At 27.0% G+C, this 24,531-nt stretch overlaps 1 protein-coding gene across 1 annotated transcript in view; it reads left to right on the forward strand.

The window, feature by feature from the left end:
• LOC117181685 (organic cation transporter protein-like) overlaps positions 1-24,531 on the forward strand; it is a 91,199-nt gene that overhangs the window by 48,557 nt on the left and 18,111 nt on the right. Inside the window, exons 3-4 of the mRNA XM_033374609.1 lie at positions 4,037-4,295; positions 22,571-22,869. Of these exons, the coding sequence (XP_033230500.1) occupies positions 4,037-4,295; positions 22,571-22,869 (558 nt within the window). The remainder of the gene's footprint in view (positions 1-4,036; positions 4,296-22,570; positions 22,870-24,531) is intronic.

A 24,531-nucleotide genomic window follows, 5' to 3' on the forward strand; every position in this document is an offset into this window, starting at 1 on the left:
TTAACCAAATACCCCATCTACCAAAATATTTGGTTAAATCAACAAAAAACTTTAGTTTAATCAACCACTTTTTTCCATATAATAACCATATTCTATGGTCAAACCAACAAAAATATTCATTTAAACATCTTTTTCTAAATGCTATTTAGAAAAAAATGTGCTTGAATAAAAAAAAACTGTTTTCTTAGATATAACATGAAATTTTGGTTGATGCAAGAAAATATTGTATTGACCCAACCAAATATTTTTGTTAGACTTAGAAAATACTTCATCTAACATAAGATTTTGTTTAAATTCTCAAATACTTAGTTAAATTAACCAAATATTTTGCTATCCTCATAATAACCATATTCTATGGTTGAATCAAGAAAAATGTTAAAGCAACTTTATGTTTTTCTAAGTGATACTCAGAAAAAAAATTTCTTCAATAAAAACAATTTTTTTTAGATGTAACATGAATATTTGGTTAAACCGAATAAATTTTGATTCATTTAATAAAATATTTAATTGGTCTGGCAATTTTTTTTCTAATTAAGCAAATACTTTATCTATGAGAAGATTTGGTTAGAACAACAAAAAAATTAAATTTTGTTTCAACAAGTATATTGTGGTTCATAAAAGAAACATATTCTATAGTTGAACCAACGAATTTTATTTTGATTCAAACAAAATCGTTATCTGAGTGCCACTTAGAAAAAACATCTTCTTGAATAAAAAAATGTTTTGTTTGACCTAACAGAATTTAGTTGTTGGATCAAATACTCCATCTACCAAAATAGTTGGTTAAATAAAATTTGGTTGGGCCAACAAAATATTTTGTGGTCCTTATAATAAACATATGTGGTTGAACAGGCACAATTTTTTGATCCAACCACATCCTTTTCTAAGTGCCAATAAAAAACACTTTTTTGATAAAAAAATTTTTTGTTGGGTATAACAGGAAAATTCGGTTGATGCAAGAAAATATTGGATTGACCCAACAACATTTGTTGTCAAATAAACTAAATTCTCCATGTACCAAAAGATTTTCGTAAAACAACGAAATTATTTGGTTAAAACAAACCAAAAAATTTCTTCGCGTCAACTAAATATTTTGTTAATAAAGTAAATATATTCCATATGGTTTAAACAACATTTTTTTTATTCAACCAAATCGTTTTCTGAGTTTACAAATGTTCACAAATGATATAAATACTGGGACATTAATAGAGTGTTAACTATCATAATGTATTTTTTTATTTGCGCAATGAAATTTATGACATTTCTTCGAGTTTATTTTAATTTTTCACGACTTTTTGTGACTGTTAATCCAAATGCGAAAATTCGATCTGATGCAAATGAACTGAACTCAAGCAGAACTAAAATTTCGTAATAGCAAGTAACGTTGAAACGCTAATCTCACACTCTTACATTTCACAAAGCCTCAATATTTTCCATATACGCACATATCTATATTTGTGTGTGTGTAAAATTATCTGCATCCTGTAAATTGATCTCTGATAAATCTAAGGCCTTGAAAGAATGAAATTAGAAAGGCAAATCTTGTGTGTAAATTGTAATATTTCTAATGATTCGCGGTTAATTATTGGCTTGTTTAAGTCATTAATAGATAAGATTGTCGGACGACTGAATCGTGAAATTTCCAGATTTAAAGAAAGGTTTTTTCTTTGTGGAGGAAGATAAGCTATTTTTATTCTTATCCACGATTTACACTTTAGTTGATTTTTATTTCCTGCAATTATAATTCGTTTATTTTCCTCCTGGAAATTTATGAATTCATAATACGCAAATAATATGCAAATAATATTGGAAAAATTTTTCAAAAAGAAACATTAAAATTAAACAGTTTTTGAAAATACAATTATCGAGACAAAATATTTTTCAATGCAAAAGAACAATAAGAGAACAAGATTTTTATTGAAAGAGTTGTAATTGAAAAAGAACTTGCATTAAGAAAAATGTTTCAATTATTGTACTTTTTTGCTTAAAAATTATATTGAACATTAAGAGAAAAAATGTCTTTGGTCAAAATATTTTACAATTGTATTTTTATTTCGCGATTGTTATAATTCGGATTTTTTTAAATTAGACCGACTGAAACATCGAGGAAAATAAAATTTCTGAAACTGTAAAATTGCCGAAATTTAAAAATGCCGAATTTAAATAATTAAAAAAATGTTGTTTTTTTTAATAAATATCTTCCATTTTTTAAGAAAACAATAATCAAATATTCAAACGATAATCTTTTTAAAAATTGAACACCAAAAAAATTCTTTAATCAAAATATGTAATTTATGGAGGTGACTGAAAAATCCCGAAAAATAAAATTTTCTAATTAGAAAATTCCTGAATAATAAAATCCGTTATTGGGAAAATCCCGAATAATAAAATTCCCAACCGTTGTCATAACGCCGAATCAAAAAATTTCCGAATAATAAAATTGCAGACAAAAATTTCCAAATTATAAAATATCCGAACGTTCGGAGAAAATTTAGGAAAAATATTTGTATTCTCTTTCGAAGCGCATGTATATTTTAATTTATATTGTAATACAATTTTTATATAAATAGTGTAATTTTAAATTCAAACCATTTTTTCAAAAACTTTAAACATTAAACAAAATTTTGTCGATGAAAATATTTTATGGTTGTATTTTTAATAAGTAAATAATATCAATTAATAAAAATGATGGATCAAATTCGGGAATTTTCTACTTGGAATATTTTATAATTTAGAAATTTTTGGTTGGACATTTCATTATTCTGGAATTTCCCCACTCAGTGATATTATAAACTGTTAGGAAATTAACCAATTCAGGATATTCATGTTTCGAAAATTTTCAAATGGGCCAATTTAAGAGTGTCAAGAATTTTATTTTCTGTAGTTTTCCAGTCGTCCTGAATATTATTTATTTATTAAAAATACAATAAGAAAATAATTTTGATCAAAGATAAATATAGCTTAATATTTATTTTTCGATTATTGTTTGAATATTTAATTATTGTATTCTTAATTAATAAATCATTGTTATTAAACAAACTAATAACCTTTAAATTCGAGAATGTTCTAGTTACGAGAATATTTCAATATCACTTTTATCCGTCGAGAATTTAAAAATAAACATTTAAATTTGAAAAAATAATCTTCAACAATTTGATATTACGATTCTAATTATTTAACAATTGTTAGATTTATAAATTATAAAAGTTTAAAAAGTTATAGGACTTTCCAAATTTTCAAAAAGTAGTAAAAATTATTTTTTCTAACAGATTAAGAAGTATAATCAAAATTTTCAGAAAATATTAAATAATGCAAACAATTAAAATATTCAAACAAGAATTATAATATGTACGTATGATCCTAATGACATTTTTCGATTGTACAGAAATTTAATATTGTCAAGAATTTCAAAAATTTTCATAAACGACCAAAAGCTGGCTTTTAGTAGTTCGAAAAATGTAACGGCAGTTTTTAATATGTGTTGAAATATTTTTCCTTTAAATATGCATTTAATATAATAAAAATTGTAACCTACTTTTTCCTGAATGAAGAAATCAAAATTTTTCTTTAAGACCAAAATAATACCAAAACATGGTAGTTTTTAATTTAAAAATTCAAATTAAAAATTAAAATTAATAGCTTTTGAAATGAAACCATTTTTTGTGATATTAAACAATTTTTAGACGTTTTAAATGTAACGATTTTAGAATTATTAATTACATATGTAAGTTTTTTAAATATAAACAATTTTCTAATCGAAGATTTGAAAAATTTTACTATCACATTTTTTAAAAGGATTTGAAATATTTTAAGTTAGTTTAAAAGATTCCAAAGATTTCGTTACAAAAATGTTTATAACTCTTAATATTAAAACATTTTTCGTTACAGATGCTTAAATCATTTATGTTTTTTATATTGAAAAATGAAAATCTAGGGGAACTATAACATTTTCTATAAAAATATTGTTTCTTCTTTTCTACAAGCTGAAAATATTTTTAAACGGAATATGTTTGTTAACATTTTTGGACATTTTCAGCTCGAATGGGTTTGTGAAAACGCGGCTCTGCCAACATTTGCACAAAGTATTTTCTTCATTGGAGCGATTTTTGGAGGCCTAATTTTTGGATGGATTGCCGATCGATATGGAAGAATTCCAGCCTTGGTTGGGACCAACATTGTTGGATTTTTGGCAGGAGTTGCAACAGCATTTTCCACAAATTTTTGGGAATTTGCAGCATGTCGTTTCCTTTTTGGATTCGCCTTCGACAACTGTTTCACCATGATGTATATTTTAGGTAAGTAAAAATTACACATTTAAATATTTTCTGATTTAATAAAAAGAGACTTAATTTTAAGCTTAATCCAAAACTAAAATATAGAATTGATAAAGCAGTAAAAAAAACTTTTAAACCCGTTAAAAAAATTGTTCGACTTAGGAAGATCATTTTTCAATCAAATAGTTACATTTTTAATAATCAAAAAAATTAATTTTAAATCAGACAGTTGTATTTAAAAGTAAATAATTTTATTTTTAATAGTAAGGGACGATTTTTAACAAAATAATTCAATTTTTAACTAAACAGTTGAATTTCTAAACAACTAGTTGAATGATTTTGAACCAAAGCAATAATGACCCGATCTTTAGAAGAGATATTGAATTTTCAATCTGCAAAAGACGACTTTTCTATCCAAAAAGTCAAATGTTAAAAATAATAATTCAATTTGATTAATTACTCACCTCGCTCTAATTGAAAATTGGATACAAAGTGGAATATTTAAAAAAACGTGACTATCTAACTCTATTATTAAAGAAAATGTTTAAAAACAATATTAAATTTTTTAAATTTATTTATTTATAATTGTCATTAAAAAGCCGAAAAAAATGACATAATTAGCGCTAAAAACTCACAAACCCATTTCTTCACTTATAAGGTTTTTACGGAAATGTATAAAACATACATATGGGGGTGATATTTTAAAAGTAATAATTTATTCGTAGCCTATGGCTAATTATAAAAAGATATTTTGAACTTAAACTCGATTCACCTAAAATGGACGATTATGAATAAAATTTACGTAAGCTTCTTTTTTTCTTATGGAAAATACGTGTTAAATTCAATTTTCAACTAAGAATTTGTCTGCCAAAAAAGATGAATTTTTAATTAAGAGAGATGAGTTTCCTATAAAAAAACGAATTTTTAACAAAGTATTTGAATTGAAAAACAAAAGCATTATTTCAAATTGTTATGAATTTATCTTTTAGTCTGCATTTCCTGTTTTTGTAATTTTAGGTACCATTTATTATTATTTTTTTCTAGTATATTGTTGTCTTTGATTTTTATAAATAAAGTCGAATTTCGTGATCAATGAGATTTCTGATTAGACACGCGTGACCTAGAATACTAATAATTGATAAAAAATGTTGAAAAACACTTCACAAATTTCAATATTGACCATGACCTAGGGTCGATTTCAACGATCTATCGAACACGTTACCCTCATTTCTCATAGTTGCACTACTTAATCATTAAATAAAGTGTAATTATCGTGTTCGTGACATGAAATAGCGTCTCAAGGTATTTTTTGTCCAACTTGGTGAGTAATGCATGTAAATATAATTTTTAATTGACGTTGAAACGATTTCGATCGTTTTACTAATCTTAATTCAAAATAAAATTATGATTGAAAAAGAAATTACGATTTTGCGTTAATAATATAAAATTAAAGCTGTTTTTTGTAAGTCTGAAAAATATTTTTTACAATGGATGTATTATCCAAAAAGTTAGATAAATAATTAGAATATTAATGCAATTATTTTAAAATTCGAATTTTCTCAAAATAATTAAAATTTCCATAACTATTCCAAGCCACTAAGGCCCAGAACCAAATCCCAAAAATTTAAGAGTTTTTAAAAATATTTTTTTAAATTATGATTTATATCAATTTTTCATTTTCCCTGACAGTTCTAAATTGAGATTTAGGTATAAGAACAACCTTACAACTATTAGATCGAGAATCTTAATAAAAAAAAATTTTTTATGACTCTTAAATTCAAAAGATAAATTTTAAACAAAAAATTAAATTTTCAGTTAAAAAAATTAATCTTTAACCTGAAAAAAAGAAATTAAATTAAATGGTTAGATTTTTAGTCAAAGAAATTTGTTTTCAGAAAAAAAGATCAATTTTCAACCAACAACATTAATTTTATATCTATAAATATTAATTTTTATCAAATTACATGAATTTACAAACAAATATTTGCAGTTTTAAAAGAATTTTCAATCAAAAAGATCAATTATGCACCAAGATAATTAATATTTTACAGAAAAGATAAATTTTCAATTGAAGAAATTCATATTCTTGACAAAAAATAACTTTCAACAAGAAATAAAAATTGTTACGAATAAAATGAATTTTTAGCTAAAAAAATTAAGTTTTATCTAAAATGATGATTCTTGAAGGTAAAAGATAAAGTTTCTAACAAATAAAATAAAAATTTTCCATGTAAATATTTTTGTCTTTTCAGCAAAACAGTTTCATGTTTAACCAAACAAATGAATTTTTAACCAAAAGATTGAAGTTTTAGCCAATGAAATTACTTTTTTTTGTCAAAAAGGCGAACTTTAATCAAAATCGTCTAGTTTCCACCTAAAAGAGATACATTTTTAACTGAATATAGAGTAGGCAAATTTTCACTCTAAAGAAATTGTAACCAAGTAAAATTTTCAAGTGAAAAGTTAATTATCACATTTAAAAAACTAATTTCCACCACAGAAAATAATTTTCTACCAATTAATATAAATTTTCAGCGATATAGTTAATTATTCAACCAAACAGATGAGTTTTGAACCAAGAAGATTAAATTTTAATCATAAAATATAAATTGTCGACAAAAAATTGAATTGTTAAATTTGTAGTTGAAGAAATTAATTTGCAATTTAAAACGAACTAATTTTCAAACAAAGCAATTAATTTTCAACCAAATGTTATAAATTTTCAGCAACATAGATAAAATTTCAACCAAACAGATGAATTTTGAACTAGAAGATTCAATTTCTATCCAGAAAGATAAATTGTCGAGAAAAAATGGAATGATCAAACCCTCAGTGAAAGATATGGAATGGTTTAATTCTTAGTTCCAAAAATTAATTTTATACCAAAAGTATACGTTTTCAACCCAGAAGATTAATTTTTTATCAATGAAAATTAATTTTTAACAAGTTACATGATTTTTAAATAAAATATTTATGTTTTTAAAGGAATTATCTATCTAGTACTTAAATTTTCAACCAAGAAAATTAATTTTTAATCAAGAAGATTAGTTAGTCATCAAAATGATGATTCTTTTACCACAAAATACTTATTTAAACAAAATATAGGAATTTCCAACTCATAAATTTGACCTTTTAGTTTGAAAATCTTAAAATAAAAAAAATTAACTAAGGAATTTAATTTTCAACTAAAATTATGAATCGTCAACCAAAAAAGAGCAATTCTTTGTGAAAAATTTAATAGTTGATATTTAAATAAAAAATAAGCTTTTAATTTGTAGTCAATAACATTTCAAATCAACCAAAAACGACGCATTTTTTAACCAAATGTTCGAATCCTTAACCAAAACAGATTAATTTTCAACTGAACGGTTGTTATTTTTAACCAAAATAGATTCGATTTCAGCTTCAGTATATCAAAAATTCCCTGACTCTTTCAGGTTTTTCCTTACATTCTATGACTTTCTGGATACCTTATATTTTAAACAAAAATGTGAAAAGTGAAAAAATCGAAAAATAAATACTTTCATGATATGAAGGACGTCGACTGCAGTTTTTGTTTCTTTTAATAATCAACTCCGTTATTCAAGACTATAAATTTCATTCGATTGCAAAATTCTCACGTAATTTTGATTTATAGGCTATAAATAAGTCAATAAACATTTCTGACAAAGAACTTTCTTGATTATTTTTGCGGAAATACGAGATAACTGTCCCACGTTATATTTTGTGTTGCATAACTAAATTGTTATTGAAAAAAAAAAACAATTATTGGTAGATTAATGATTCGCGAAGCCATTATGAGGAATCGAGATATAATCTCGAGGTCTTTGCCTCCTTCCTGTGTCGGAAAAAAACAAGTTCGACGCGAGTTCAACATTTTTTTCTTTTTCTTTTATCGCTCTTGATTAAATTCATGGAAACGGAATTAATGATGAGATTCGATGGAATTCATTCATGCAAAATATTTTTACTTGGTAAGGGGAAAGTTGAAATTTGAAAAAGGTAAACATTTTAATAAGAGAACTTATTGATTACTTTAAGCATTAGCTTTTAAGAGTCCTAAAGGAACTTCAAAATAAAGAAAAAAATTTATTAATTTGTTAACTTCTTAGCTACTTTTGCAAATAAAAAAAGTGAAATTTTTCAATTTGAAGCGGACAATAATTTTAAAAAATTAATCACAATTTCGAATAAGTATTTATTTGTTTAGATTTTCTGATCACCTAGATTCCGGCTCAAAATTGATTTTAGGCATTTTAGACCAATGAGAACAAATCTATAACATTTTGAAAGTGCTTTTTTATTTTACAGTATTTTAACAAATATTAGAAAAAATTTAAGTAATTTAAAAAGATATTTGGGGCTTTTAGTACTTTGAAAGAAACTTAAAAATATTGTATTAACTTTTAAAATGTTTTCAAGGTGTAAAATATTTTTAATCTCTGAAAAGTTTTTAAGATTCATTAATATCTTTTGAAATGATTTGAATTTTCCTGAAATTTTGGCAGATCTTTTAAATTTAACAAAATTCCCTTTAAATCTTACAAACTTTTAGAAATATTTTTAAGTATTTAAAATTTTTAAAATATTTTTTGTGAAAATTAATTTGGTAAAGATTAAAAATCATAAAAAATTTTTCGAGGAATCTAAAAAATTTCGTTATTCTCTGGAAATTTTTAAAAATTTTTTAAAAGCTTATGCATTTTTTTTCTTTAAACATCTACGTTTTGTTTTAAATTTTAGTATCACTTCTTAAGACTTAAATTACTTTTGAATCTTACTAAACTTTTTGAAATATTTTCCAACCTTAATAAAACCTTTTTTGAAGGTTTTGGAAATCAGGAAATATTTTGAAATGTCTTTATCTAAAAATAATGTTTCAAAATCCAAAGTCGTATTACATTTTTCCAGAAACCTTAAGAATATTGGTTTATTTTTGAAACCTTTAAATCCTTAAGAAAAAACTTTATATTGGAATCTTCAAAAATCTACATTTTCTTCTAATTTGCTTGAAATTCTAAATGATTTCTGACATTTTTCCAAAGCTTAAAAATATTTTTAAAAATATTACGATTTTCTTCTAAAGTTTTACAAACCCTGCCCAATTACAAGAATTTCTTTAAAATCTGCTAGATTCCTTTTCGAAAACTTTGAATATATTTGAAATGCGTTGAAATCTTTTTAAATATTCTCTAAAACCTAATTTCTCTTTTAGAAATTAAATTTTTTTAAAAAACATTCTGATGTTTTGATAATTACCTGCTTAAAGTTGATATCATCCCAAATTATTGAATAAGGAATTATCAACTACGAAAGAGTTTTTATGGCAAAATTGAGCCAAATTTAACTTTTTCAGATTTGGATTTTCCTTAACTGTCTGTCTTGGTGAAAAGTTATTGTTAACATAATATATTTTTGATGATATTTGGTACAATATAAAAACTGAATTGTTCATAAACAATTAGGATAAACAAATTCAAAGTCCCTTTAAGTTTTACATAACCTCCGTTCCTTTACATCTTTATTACATCATGTTCATGTCATTTATTACCTAATTGTTTACCTAACTAATATAACTTATTCTCTAATCTTATAAACCTAATTTCTCATCTTTCAATGTAAATCGTGTCAGGGCGAAAAAATGTCCATTCTTTTCCACTCATGCTTTTTATTCTTACTACTCCACACTCCCTTATTCTTTTTTTATTACCTATAGCTTCTTCTGTCTCCTTCATCTATTATTACGCCTGTTTTTAACCACTAGAATTTTTCTAACTTTCTCCTATTTTTTCTCCTAATCTTCTTCATATTCTTTTTTCTCTCTCGTCCTAACCTTAGAATTTGTGTCTCTAAAGATCTTTGCTACTCTTTTACTTAAACCTTCTATCTTTAATTTGATCTTTCTATTTATATTATAATTTAGCACGCAAATATTCTCAATAACTTCCATATCTTAACTAAATCCTACTCTTTCCCTTTTTTAACTATGAGTACCACCATCATTTTTTTCAAACATTTCTGGCCAAACTTCCCCTCGATACATCTTATTGCACATTATCTACATTCAGTCCTGCAATTATTTTCCTTTATATTTATAGTATTTATTCGGGATTTCATTAACCTTCCCTGCTTCACTCCTTTCTTTTTCTCTTCTTTCTTCTTGCTGCTGTATTCTTCTACTGAACATGTTTTGTATTTCTTGACCAAGAACTTGTTTTCCGTCCGTTGAGGTGCCCAACGCGTATTTGCGAATTCTTCGGTTCAATTAGCATTGATTTAGTATAATCTTCGAGAACTATACCGAAGAAGTAGAACCCTTTTTTCGAAAGTAATGTACAAGTAATTCTCCAGCGAAGATGAATATGACTACAATCTACCGAAAATTAGTGTCGACATCAGTAGGTACTTCATTTTAACTGTTTTAGCTTTATCTTGTTTTTGCTGCGACATCCGTCTCAGGTCAATTTTTCCTCTTACTTGCTATTTGTACAACAAATCATTTTCCACTAACTTCAGAAGAACTTTATCAAATCGTTCGGCATACAGTGATCCAGGTTGCAGAATAAATCCCAAGGGTCCAGGCATTAAGGATTCATCCACAATCTTCACATTAATCTCTCCAAATTTCTGCTTATATCCCTTTACTGCAATCTGCATAGAGGTGCTTGAAAAAGCACAGGGTATGTTATTTTGCTTCGACAAAGCAACGAAACAGTCATATCTAGAGAAGTTTTGTGAAAATATTTCAGACTTTTTTCGCAGGTTTTCCAAGTCGATACAACCGAGACCTTCTGCTGATTCTAGATTGTACATTGACTCATCAAGAACTGGTATTAGGCCTGATTTGTCTGGATCATTTCAGGCTGTTATTTTCAGTTCATTATTTTTCTTGTAATTCACGTTTGCCAGAAAAGGGAAGAGATCACTTGAGTGAATGACACTTGTGAGAATCAAACAACCGAAAGCAATCCTCTCACCCAATCTCTCTGGATTTAGATGGTGTGGCAATTAATAAAAGCATAAGCACAATTTTAGTTGGTTCCCAAAACTTCGTGTCGAATTTGAACAAATGTGCCAGTATGACAATGCAAGCAAAGGCAAAAAAGTTTTCCACAAGAATGACAAACCTACTCCATCTGTTGCTGAAGCTCGTTTTGTCAACTGGCACTTTTCGAACCAGAGCCATGACAAATTCTAAGGATATGGTTCTTCTTTAGTTTCGGCTGAGGTTCAATCTGAAATTCATAGATTTAGAGAGAACTTTAAATGTGAATTGACTCTTTTTTCATGTAACGTGTCTTTTCCGGATACAATAGGCAATTCGCAAATCTTTCCTTTGTGTTGACTTAGGTGAAGGGATTAAAATGATGGGTAGCGGATTCCTCCTTCAGGTCTGATAAAACCTTCCTCGATTCTTTTCTTGGGAAGAGTTGTAGAATAGTCACATCCAAAAACTCATTTCTCCAAAAATCTTTCAACAATTCTTTGAGTCGCATGTAGACGTTAGTGAGGTACGTCAACAATTTTATTGACTCATTTGCATTGATTTGCGTCGAGACGAAAATCGTGGTGAATAAAGTTGTTGATCTAGAATTAACCTTCTTTTTTTAGCGTGATTACTAAAGTTTCCATGTTCCGAAACTCTGCAGATGAAAGATGTAAAGCTCGATGTGATTGACAAATTGTAATATCCTTTCAATTTCTAAATTGCTTCTTCATTTTCCATGGTAATCATTGCATTATATTTCTCTGACTTTTCGGTGATACATTTCAATGAGAGGGCCTTCCAATTCAGTATTAATAAACCCTTTCATATTAGACTTCCATCCAGGATTAAAAAAAAAAAAAGATCGAAACAATCAGTGACTTTATTAGCATTATGACGTTTTGAGAAATTGGGTAACCACTCAATTCCGAATTTCCTAAGATACCCTATCTACGGAAAGGAATACACTTTTTTTAATTCCCTTTAAAACCTCATTTTTGAAACCCTATTTTCTCTAAACATGATTAAAATTTAATATCAAGATTCAGTTAAATAAATTAGGTCGCGGAGATAAGCACAGGTGAAAAATTTAATTTTTGTTTGCAATTATTCAACAACAATGCATTATCTTTCTTAACTTCTTATCTAACATTTGACCTAGAAACCACTGGCAGCAAGTTCTCGACGTGTTATTTGGAAAAATACGATATCTATATAATGTAATTTAAATTAGTTTATCACTTATTATGTTAAAAAAATGTATTTTTTCACATGTTACAACCCTTTGGCCCCAAATTTTAAGGAGCAGAAAATAAAATTCGGTAATATCTTATTAAACGAAATATTAGTTAAGTTCGGTAAACCTAGCCAGCTTTTCTATTTTTAATTGTAATTGAAAAACTGGAATTTTAATTGGATAATATGGTATCATCAGATTCGATTAAAGATGAATTTAATTTAATTTGCTCAAGAAGCAGACATTCATAATAAAATATGTTGAAACACTTTTTTTATCAATTACCATACAGAAATTTGAAAATACATTTTAAAAAGCCATATTAGATATTACAGTACTTGGCGGAATTGAATGCTATAAGTAAAATGATTGTGATTAAAAATGTCTGGGTATGAAAGGTTGAGGGAATATTATAATTCCGCCCAGTTATATAATGCCTTAAATCACTATTTGATTTTTTTAAAATTTCTATACTGTAATTTATAAAAAAAATTTCTTAATATATTATATTATGAATATATTGCCTAAAATTAGTTAGTATTGCATCGAATATGTTTTTGGTGAGATTTAAAATGTAGTTTAATATTTGTTTTAGAAAGAATTTTTTTCTAAAGGGATATAAGAATATACAAATAAATGATGGTGACGAATATATATAGTTGTGATACTTCTCCTCAGTTATTTATTAAATAAATATTGACATTTTAAATATTTTGAACCTTCTTTGGACAAATAATTTTGACTTCTTAAAGATCTCGATATCTTTTTTTGCTCAATTGTATATTAAAATAACGGATAATTTTTAAATTTATTTTTGCATTTAAAAAATGACCATTGACTATCAATTCGTATTGCTAGAAAACGATTTAAAATATTCTTTTGAATAAAATAAACAAATAAAATCAGTTTTTTTGTGCTTTGTACTTAACAAATGCAAAAAAAATATTGTTTAATCAAATCCAATAAATTCCTAATTCATGCTAAAGATTGAGCATTCCCATCACACGTCTTCTTTTGGATTGGAATCAGGTCGAACTGAGAATTTTTCATCTTGAAAAGTTAAAAAAATAAATCGCAATCAAAGGATGAAATACATTTTTTAATGAGATCGACACCTAGTTATTAGCACCCATTAAGAAATGTTTAAAATAAAAATTCTTTAAACAAAATGCAGGTATATTTTTTACTTATCATTAGTTAATACCTATCCATTAATTTTCACAGGAAAAATGTTGGACCCATTTTAAGTTAGATTTGGAAAATAATTTAAGCTTATTTTCAACACTAAGAAAACAATTCCTTTGATTTCAAGAAGTAAATTTGTAAGAATATCACTTTATTTGATTTAAATCATTTTTTGTGTTCTCCCGATTTAAGCTTTGCACACAAAAATTGAGTATACACGAATTTAGTGATAATCAAGAAACAAAAAATAATTCTTACTTGAACGGTCTCGGTTTCCTCTTCGGTAAAGGTAACTATACTAATATTGATTCGAAAAAATTCAGAAATCAATATTATTATAAAAAGAAAAATTCTAGGTTTTTCTTTAATAGCACCGTCAATCACGAGCTACGCACGTGTAATTTTTCAATTGAAGAGGTAAAATAATTGTTGACATAAAATAAACATTTCTCATAACTATTTATTTGTTCATTGTTTTTGAGCATCTCCAATCGAAGTTCAATTCGATTTTAGGTTTGAAAGAAACTTAAAAATATTTGATAAAATATCAATTTATAAATTCCCTTAAAATCTTAAAGATTTTTTTCCGAAATTTTCAGAAATCTTTTTAAATGTTATACATTTTTAAAAAGTTTTCTTTGAGAAATAAAAATCATAAAATATTTGCCCAGGAATCTTGAGAAATTTAATTTTTCAAAAGTCTTTCAACACACGTAAAAACCTTCGAAATATTTTTTCAAATCTCGGAAAATCTACATTGTGTTAAAAATTTTTTAATGTTTCTCAAGATTTAAATGATTTGCGAATCTTTTCGAAACTTATGCTACTTGAAGTTGGAGTGAAAATCAAAATATTGATTCATTTTTGAAAACTAGGTTACTGGAGAGAAAAAGCAAATGGTCGCAATTTCTACATTATTTTCAGAAACTTAAGCTCAGCGATTGTAGAGTATAATAACGAAATAAAATTAAAATCTTTAGTGCATATTCTCCGATACTATATTAGAGAAATTAAAATTTTAAAATAAAATTATCAGCTTTTTCTTTATTTATAATCCTTCCCCTAGTATTGGCATAACCTTTGTTCCTTTTAATCTTTATTACACCATTTTTGCGATACTTGTTACCTAATTATCTTCTTATCCAATCTCACTTATTCTCTAATTTCATAGCCTCCATCCCTAAAATTGTCTTTAGATGCTATTAAAATCCTCCCCTATCTTTCATTCCTCTCATACAACCATCTCACACATGATCCTATGTTTCTTATACTTATTCATACTTTCTATTTTCTTTTCTCCTTTTTCTCCCAATACATCGATTCTTTAACTTAATTTCTCAGTCCCCCCGCTATTCACTTTTTTATATATTTTTGCAATCCTTCTCTTTTTACCACCTTACACCATTTTTTGTACCTTGAATCCCCTATCCTCCCATACCTGTCTATTACTCCCTTTGCCATTCCTAATTAGTCTGCAAATGTCAAAACCATTTTTCCTACCCTTTTTATTAATTTATTCATTTAAGGGCTTAAAGGGCTACTCTTCCTTACACCTTAAACCAATAAAAAAATATCTCTTATTTATTCTAGCACCCTGATCTTAGTTTTGGTTTATCTAAAGATATTTACTACTTTTCTCCTTAAACCTTCTTTAACACGTAAGTATTATCAATAACTGCCAGACCTTTCCTAAACCCTTTCAGAATAGGGGGAATTATCTTTATCTTCTACTTCTTAATTAATCTTTCCGATATTATTGCCACACATATCTGATATAATTTCGGTATCAACGTCACCTCTCTATAATTTTTAAACCCCTTCCTCTTTTCATTTTTCATTTTTAGTACCACTAAACCTTCTTTAAATATTTGTGACTAACCTTTTCCTCTCCATGCCTATTGCACATTATTCATACCCACTCCATCATTTTTTTCCCCATATTTCCAAACTTTCTTCGAGATTTCATTTACCTACAATCTTTTTCTTATTTCGTTATTTTTTTTTACATTCATCCTAACAATTTCATATAATATTTCTTCAATCCTAACATTTCAATATCCTGATAAATTCTTTTTTTATTTTCTCACTCTCCAATCACTACTTTCCTTTACTTCTTCTTTTTCCGTGTTTTCCCGAAACTTTACTTCTTTCTCCTGACTAGCTTTCTCTGCCTCCTCAAACTTTTAATTTGCTTTCTTTTTTTCTATCACATGACTCATTATACTCGTTCTTTTTGCGTCTGTATTATTCTTTTACACAGGAAACACCAGAGATATTACATCCTCATCATTTTGATGGAATGTCTTTGATTTGTGTAATTTTTGCCCTATCCAGTTTTCGTCAATTTCCGACGTCTTGGGACCCTCTGAGTTAGAAAAAATAGTTTTTACGAAAATATCTGTCTGCCGGTCTGTCTGTTGTGTGACGATGCGATAAATTTCGAAGGAATTCTCCAATTCGAATTTACTTTTGCGCACTGGTTTGTGGTCCAGAAATACAGGTCAAGTTCGTTAACCAGCCTTGTACTGCCAATATTTATGGTTTTAGCCATGAAAAACCTAGTAATTCTTCTACGAAACTACGCTAAAAGATACGGTAAAAAGATAAGAGACCAAGATGATTTTTTTCAAAAATTCTACACAAATGCTTTAAATTATTTGTCAATACGAATAACAGTTTTCGTTTTAAACATAGAAAACGTCATTAAGAAAACCTAAAATTCGAATTTACAGCCAAACAACGCAAAAGACGATAAAATGAGCAACAGAAAAATTTCTCGTATTGAATAAACCTACAAAATTGGTTTTCAGCATCTTTCATTTATGTATTTAAAGTTGTAATGTTAGGTGATAAGTTGTCTGCGCCCTGCGGGTCAAGCAATAATACTAATTGCATAAGAAAAAAGTTTGTTTTTTTAATTACTCAGAAAAAAATTATTTTTTACTGAGAGGATTTGAATATTATTTTTTCATTTTAAAAATCTATTCTATTACTTAATAAAAATGGTTACAAGACAATATCGATTTGATTATTTAATTCAGTAGCTTTTGAAAACTAAACCATAATATCTCAATACACTTATGGGGGAAAATCCTTTATTTATTTACTTTAAAAAATTACGTTTCGTCGCATGTAATCGGTATTATTGTCTGACCCTCGGTGTAAAGATATCTTACCCCCCCCCCCCCAATCTGAAATACCTCATAGCATCCATATTTGGACGGGAAAATTTAAAATTTTACACTCTCATAATTCAGATGGAATGTATTCATGTGATTTCGGTCCGGTCCATTCAAATTCAAACTGAGAAATGCAATAATACAACTTCAGGTCAAAATTATCTGTGGTTAAAAGTTCTACAAAAATCATTTTGACTGGTTTTTTAATTATAAAAAAGAGATAATGTAAATACGGATGTTTCGATACTAATTGATATTATTAATTGTAATAATAAACATTTATTGAAATGGTACATTTTTCAAATATTAAAGTCACCATGATAAATAAAATTTGTGCTTTAATTTGTAATATCTGATTAAGCGATCCCAGGCCGAGGCACATAAATAAATGTAATATACATTTGATGATAAAGTGTTAAACGTGATGTAAAAAAAGTTAAAAGTTTCAACAAACTCAAGTGTGAATCACCAAATTGCAGTTGCTTTCACCTTTAATTTTAACAGGTCTGTGCACAAAACTGGGGAAAATACAAAGACCGAGCGCTAAGTGCGAGGTAAAAACATTATCGAGCGCAAAGCGCGAATAAATACATCATCCAGCGCGAAGCAAACAATTGACAAGTACAGTTAAACGGCGTTGAATAATTTGTACCGAGAGGCCGCTTCACAACCACATTTAAAATTTTATATGTAATTGTCAATTTTTCTTAAACTTTCTATCCAACTTCAGATAAAAAACATCTATGAACAGTAAAAAACCGAGAATCAATTTTATTGCAGCTAATTTCAAGATGGAGTTCCATCTTACTCGGAGTTGAATTAGGAAATTTTTCTCGATTTTTTTTTGCCCCAAAACTGTAAAAATAAGTCACAGTAGGTGATGTTTCGTACCCCCAGTCCGAGGGAACTCTGTACCAAGAATAAGTTTTGTTGCAGGTATATGGTACCCTACAATCAGCGTTAGATTCACTCTTTGTTTTTACTGTGTGGAAATTACTGTGTAGACAAGTTTTATATTTTTCGACCAAGAACTTTTTTTTCCACACATTGTGGGACCAAACGCGCATTTACGAATTCTTTGTATCAATTAGCATTGATTTAATATACAACGCAGAAGAAGATTTTTTTAACCTTTCAATTTCACTCTCTCCGGTCATCGATATGAATTATTTTAGATCGACCATTTACCGAAGAAGTAGAAGCCTTTTTCTAAGGTAATGAACAAGTAATTCTCCAGCAAAGATAACAAAGGACAACAAGCTACCGAAAATTAGTGTCGACATCATTAGGTACTTCACTTTAACTGTTTCAGCTTTATCTTGATTTTGTTGTGACATCCGACTAAAGTCAATTTTTCCTCGTACTTGCCATTTGTCCAAGAAACTATTTTCCACTAACCTCAGAAGAACTTCATCAAATCTTTCGGCATACGGTGATCCAGGTTGTAGCATAAATTCCAAGGGTTCAGGCATTAAGGATTCATCCATAATCTTCACATTAATTTCTCCAAATTTCTGGGTGTATCTTTTTATTACAACCTGCATCGAGGTGATTGAAAGAGTACAGGATATGTTCTTGTACTTCGACAAAACAAAACGAAACAGTCATATCTAAAGAAGTTTTGGGAAAATGTTTGAGATTTTTTTCGCAGGTTTCCCAAGTCGATACCACCGAAACTTTCTGCTGATTCTAGATTGGGCATTGATTCATCAAAAACTGGCATTAGGCCTGATTTGTCTAGATCCTTTAATGTTGTTATTTTCAGTTCATTATTCTTCTTGTAATTCATGTTTGCCAGACACGAGAAGAGATTACTCGAGTAAACGACACTTGTGAGAATCAAACAACCAAAAGCAATCCTCTCCCCTTATCTCTCTGGATTTGATGGTGTGGCTATTGAAAAAATCACTCGAAAAATGTCAGTTGGTTTCCAAAACTTCGTCTCGAATTTGAGCAAATTTCCCAGTATGACAATGCAAGCAAAGGCAGAAAAGTTTCCCAAAAGAATGACAAACCAATTCCATCGGATGCTGAAGTTCATGTTGTCAACTGGCACTTTTGGACCCAGAGCCATAACAGATTCTGAGGATATTGTTCTACTTCGTAGAAAAGGTTCCGTAAGGTAGCAGGATCCAGTCGGGTATTGTCTGTTCAAGATAAATTCAAATTTGTCTTCTAATAAGCCTATCACTAAGCCTGTGAAATTGGCTTTAAAGCATCCTTCTTCGCCATATTCTACTCTAGTGAAAGTTCGGGTGCTATTCAATTTGAAATTCATAAATTTCGAGAGAACTTTAAATAAAGCCAATGTGCTGCCGTAAGATTCGAATTTGGATTCAGGTATGGTCAAATTTATATTGTATCTCTCAAGTCCAAGAATGTTCATTGACTCTTTTTGCAATTTACGAATCTTTTGCGGACACAGTAGACAATTCGAAAACTTTTCTCTCTTGTAGACTTTGGTGAAAGGATTAAAATAATGGATAGCAGATGCCTTCTTCAGATCTGATAAAAACTTCCCTGCATTTTTTACTGTGAAGAGTTGCAGAATAGTCACATCCAGGAAGTGATTTTTCCAAAAATCTTTCAGAAATTCTTTGTGCGTGACATTCCTGTAATCCTCTCGTATTCTCCGAGAACTTTTTCAAAATCTAGATTGTTGTAATAGCCAAAATTACTAGAAATTGGGAGTCAACAATCCGGGTGCACCAGGTCGAGCACTAGGTAGTTAATTACGTATTCTACGAGAACTTTTTCTAAATTTATATTTTGTGAATAATTAAAACAATTCCAAATGGTGAATTAAGGAATACTTTGTCCTGAATTATTTGGTCTGTATCGAAGATCTTTTTGGTGGGATTTAAAATCTACTAAAATATTTGTTTTAGAAAATAGGTAGTTATTTCAAACTCGTTTTCAAGTTTCATGTTCTTTCCGTAGCAATTTTTTTCGAAAGGGCCATAGGAGTATAAAAAATAAATTATTAGGACGAATACATGGTTTTGATGTTCCTCCTTTATAAAGATTTCGATATATTCTTTCTCTCGATTATATATTGAAATAAAAGATAATTTAAAAATTAATCTATGCATTTAGAATAAATAATTAAAGACAAGTTTTTAAATCGTATTTTTTGAATACGATTTAAAATACTTTTAAAAATAAAACAAAGAAATCATTAAAATCTTTCTATGCTTTGTGCTTATGAAATGCAAATAAGTATGTCTATCCAATTTCAATAAATTTCCTAGTTACCTAGTTACTAGCAGCAATTAACAAATTTTTAGGATACAAATTCTCCGGGAAAAATAAATGCAGATACATGTTTTAGTTATCAGTAGGTAGTACCTATTCATTAACTTCCACAGAAAACTTTGTTTTTTTATGGAACAAAAAAGTTTTAATCCACCAAACATCAGTAAGAGAAAAATTGATAAAAGGAGGACATTGCCCTAAAAGTTGATATATTAAGGAAAATATGATATTTTCGTAGTTATGTAACAAAATATGAATAAAATAACAATCATCGTAAAAAAATATTACTTTGTTACATTTTCAGTCACTGAATTAACAAACTTGAAGTTCCTCCAAAGTTCCTTTTTTATATACGGAAATATATGCAAAGGAATTTTTAAGAATTAAAAAAATCAGCGCTGTCATTTTTTCTATTGAAAATTGAAGAGTTTTTGCAATTGCAATTCTTATAATTAATTACCAAAATCTTAATTTTTTTATTTGATTTTTAAATTTTGAAATTTTTCTACTTCTGAGATGTGCGGACAATACTTTTACGCGTGTTCGAGCGTCGGACTGGGTCTCGCACCCGGCATGGCTCAATTAACTATTCAAAACTTCTGGAATTTTAATGATTTCATTTGAACTTTCTTCAATTTTAATAATTTAAAAGTGAAAACTGGTCTAATTAACTATTCAAAACTTCTGGAATTTTAATGATTTCATTTGAACTTTCTTCAATTTTAATAATTTAAAAGTGAAAACTGGTCTTTTTATTTCCAAAAGCATCAAAATTCAAGAATTTTTATTCATACATCTTTATAATTAGAGAGTTTTTAGTTTTGAAAATTCCCAATTAAATATTAGAAAAAACCATTTGAAACTACATCGTTTTTAAATTATTTAAATTAAAACATTAAAAATGGTAGGATTTTAAATTGCAAATCATAAAAATTGACCTATTATAGAAGAATGTTCAAATTTGATGACATCAATAAACATCAATAAGACTAAATATAAAATATTTTCAAAATTTAAGAATTTTCCATTGTAACTCTTCAATACAACATAACTTGGAATTTTAAATCTTTTAATATGGAAGTTGAAATTTTTTTTTAAATTTAATATAAAGCTAGTTTGAAGTTTTAGAATTTTTATGCTAAAACTAATGCTAAAAAAAAACAAAAAAAAATTTTTCAAAAAAAACTATGCTAAATTTCTATAATTTTGAAGATTTACACTTGACATTTTTGCAATCTGGAAGATTCAAAACTGAAAACTTGACTTTTTTACCAAAATCATTAAGAATAAGTTTTAAATTTCAAAATTTAGGAATTTCAAGTTTGTCAATTGTTAAATTTAACGATTTTCCTTTCATTAATCTTTAAAATTGAACAATTAAAAACATTCCAAATTTTATACCTCAAAAATAAAAATTTTGAGAATAATAATCATTTGTTGTTTTATGGTTTAAAAATTCAAGAATTTTTCAGTGTAACCCTTAAAAATTGTACACTTTTAAATTGTAAATATTTTAAAAGTAAAGAGTTTTTAATTTTTGAAATATTAAATTTTCAATTAAAATTGAAAAAATGACTTTTGATCTTAACCATAAAAAGTTAAGAAATCTTATTCATACATCTTTCAAATGAAGGAATTTTTAATTTTGAAGAATTACAATTTAAAATTTGGTAAAATTCAAGTTTTCTAATTAAAATAGATGTAATTTTAATCATTTACATTCGAAATATCTTCGATGTGGAAGATCCAGAATTAAAAATTTTAGATTTGATTTGTAAACCAATAAAAATTTAAAAATTCTTATTTATACATATTGAAGATGAAAAAGTTTGTAATTCTGAAGATTGATCTGAAGATTCACAATGAAAAATACTGCAGGTTTGAAGTTTTCTAATTAAAAAAGCTGTAATTTTAATAATTTACAATCGAAATTTTATCAGTTTGGAAGATCTAGAATTTAAAAACTCGACATTTGATTCATGAAACCACAAAATTTGCAAAAATTCATTTATACATTTTCAAAATCGAAGAGTTTAAATTATACATTTTAAAAATCGAGCTGTTAAAAAAAATTCAAAACCACACTGTTTTTGAATTATGCAAATATACATATTAAAAATGGAAGGATCTGCATTTGAAAATCTTCAAGATAGACCTATTTAAAAAATATTTTCAAAATTTTATGACATTAGGAGACATTGAATGTCTATTTCATTTTTTTAAATTTATGGTAATTAATCATATTATTCATTCCCTTAAATTTAAGCATATGGGAGAGTTGTAAATTGGCACGGTAAGAGTTTTTGGTCCAAAACTATAAGAAATCCAAATAAATAAGAAACATGTAATAAATGCGCTATTATGCGCTAGTATTTTAATAATATTAAAACTTTGAAAGAAAAATAATTCTAAATGGTAATTATAAATTATCACTAAATTAAAATTTTGTCTTTAGTTTTAGAATACGTGGGACCAAAATGGCGGACATTTGTGGCGAACATGTCAATCGCACTTTTCTTCACATTCGCAGCCTGCGTTTTGCCCTGGATTGCATATTATTTGGCAGATTGGAGGATGACTTGTATAGTTACATCAGTTCCTCTGGTTCTGGCTTTGGCAACTCCATGGCTTGTTCCTGAAAGTGCCCGATGGCTCGTCAGTCAAGGAAAAATTGACAAGGCCATTGAAATCCTGAGAAAATTTGAAAGAATTAATGGTACCAAAGTACCAGAAGACATCTACGACGATTTTAAGGTAATTGAGATTTATTGCTGTTGAGTGTATACCAGAAGCGGCGGAGCCTTTTATCTCTATAGGTGGGGGCAGAAGAATAGACTTATAATATTAAATAGCAGAATTTTTGCAAGTTATAATAATATTATAATAAATACAAATTGTACATAAGTAATAATCAATTAACAATAAATAGTAAATAATAAATAATAATAAATACAGGTATAAAATTCATATTGCCAAAGATTTCACAAAGATTTAAATATTTTCACAAATATTACCAAATATTTAAAAAATATTTCGAAGATTTCTAAAGACTTCAGAAAAATTTTAAAAAGATTTCCTTATGATTTAAATTATTTCACAAAAACTTCCACAGATTTTAGAAAGATTAAAATGATTCTCCAAAGATATAAAAGATTTCACAAATTTTTCGCAAATATTTTGGATAGATTTAAAAGATTTTACAAAGATATCAATAATTTCCCGAAGATTTCAATAATGTCAAAAATATTACCAAATATTTCCAAAGTTTAGAGGATTTCCAAGGATTTTAGAAGGATTTCGAAACGTAAAAAATATATTTAAAAAAGATTAATTCAGATAGATTGTCTGAAGATATCAAAGTTTTTAAATATTTCGCAAAGAGTTTGAATTAAAAAATTTTATAAAGACAGTAATGATTTCCCAAAGATTTAAATAATTTCACAAATATTTCAAAATTATTTCAAATATTTCGTGAAGATCCTAGAAAGATTTTACAAAGATTAAAAAGATGTAACAAAGATTTTTGATAGGTTTAAAAGATTTCACGCAGACTTAAAAAATTTCCCAAGATTTTAAAAAGATTTCAATGATTTCGCAAATATTTCGGAGATTTTAAATATTTCGCAAAGATTTCAAATATTTTGAAAAGTTTTTAGATAGTTTTTAAAGATTTCACAAAGAATTTTAATGATTTCCCAAAGATTTTAAAGATTTTGCAAAGATTAAAAATATTCCGCAAAGACTTCGGATTACATTTTTTTAAATAACAATTTAATTTTTCTTCATTACAAGATTTCGCAAAGACTTCAATGATTTTCTAAAGATTTCACATAGATTTCTATCATTTTTGCAAATATTACTAAATATTTAAAAAATATTTTTAATATTTCGCAGATTTCTAAAGACTTCAGAAAAATTTTAAAAAGATTTCCTTATGATTTAAATTATTTCACAAAAACTTCCAAATATTTTAGAAAGATTAAAAGGATTCTCCAAAGATATAAAAGATTTCACAAATTTTTCGCAAATATTTTGGATAGATTTAAAAGATTTTACAAAGATATCAATAATTTCCCGAAGATTTCAATAATGTCAAAAATATTAGCAAATATTTCCAAAGTTTAGAGGATTTCAAAAGGTAAAAAATATATTTAAAAAAGATTGATTCAGATAGATTGTCTGAAGATATCAAAGTTTTTAAATATTTCGCAAAGAGTTTGAATTAAAAAATTTTATAAAGACAGTAATGATTTCCCAAAGATTTAAATAATTTCACAAATATTTCAAAATTATTTAAAATATTTCGTGAAGATTCTAGAAAGATTTTACAAAGATTAAAAAGATGTAACAAAGATTTTTGATAGGTTTAAAAGATTTCACGCAGACTTAAAAAATTTCCCAAGATTTTAAAAAGAT

Source organism: Belonocnema kinseyi, chromosome 10 (genome assembly GCF_010883055.1).
Source record: "Belonocnema kinseyi isolate 2016_QV_RU_SX_M_011 chromosome 10, B_treatae_v1, whole genome shotgun sequence".
Taxonomy (NCBI): domain Eukaryota; kingdom Metazoa; phylum Arthropoda; class Insecta; order Hymenoptera; family Cynipidae; genus Belonocnema; species Belonocnema kinseyi.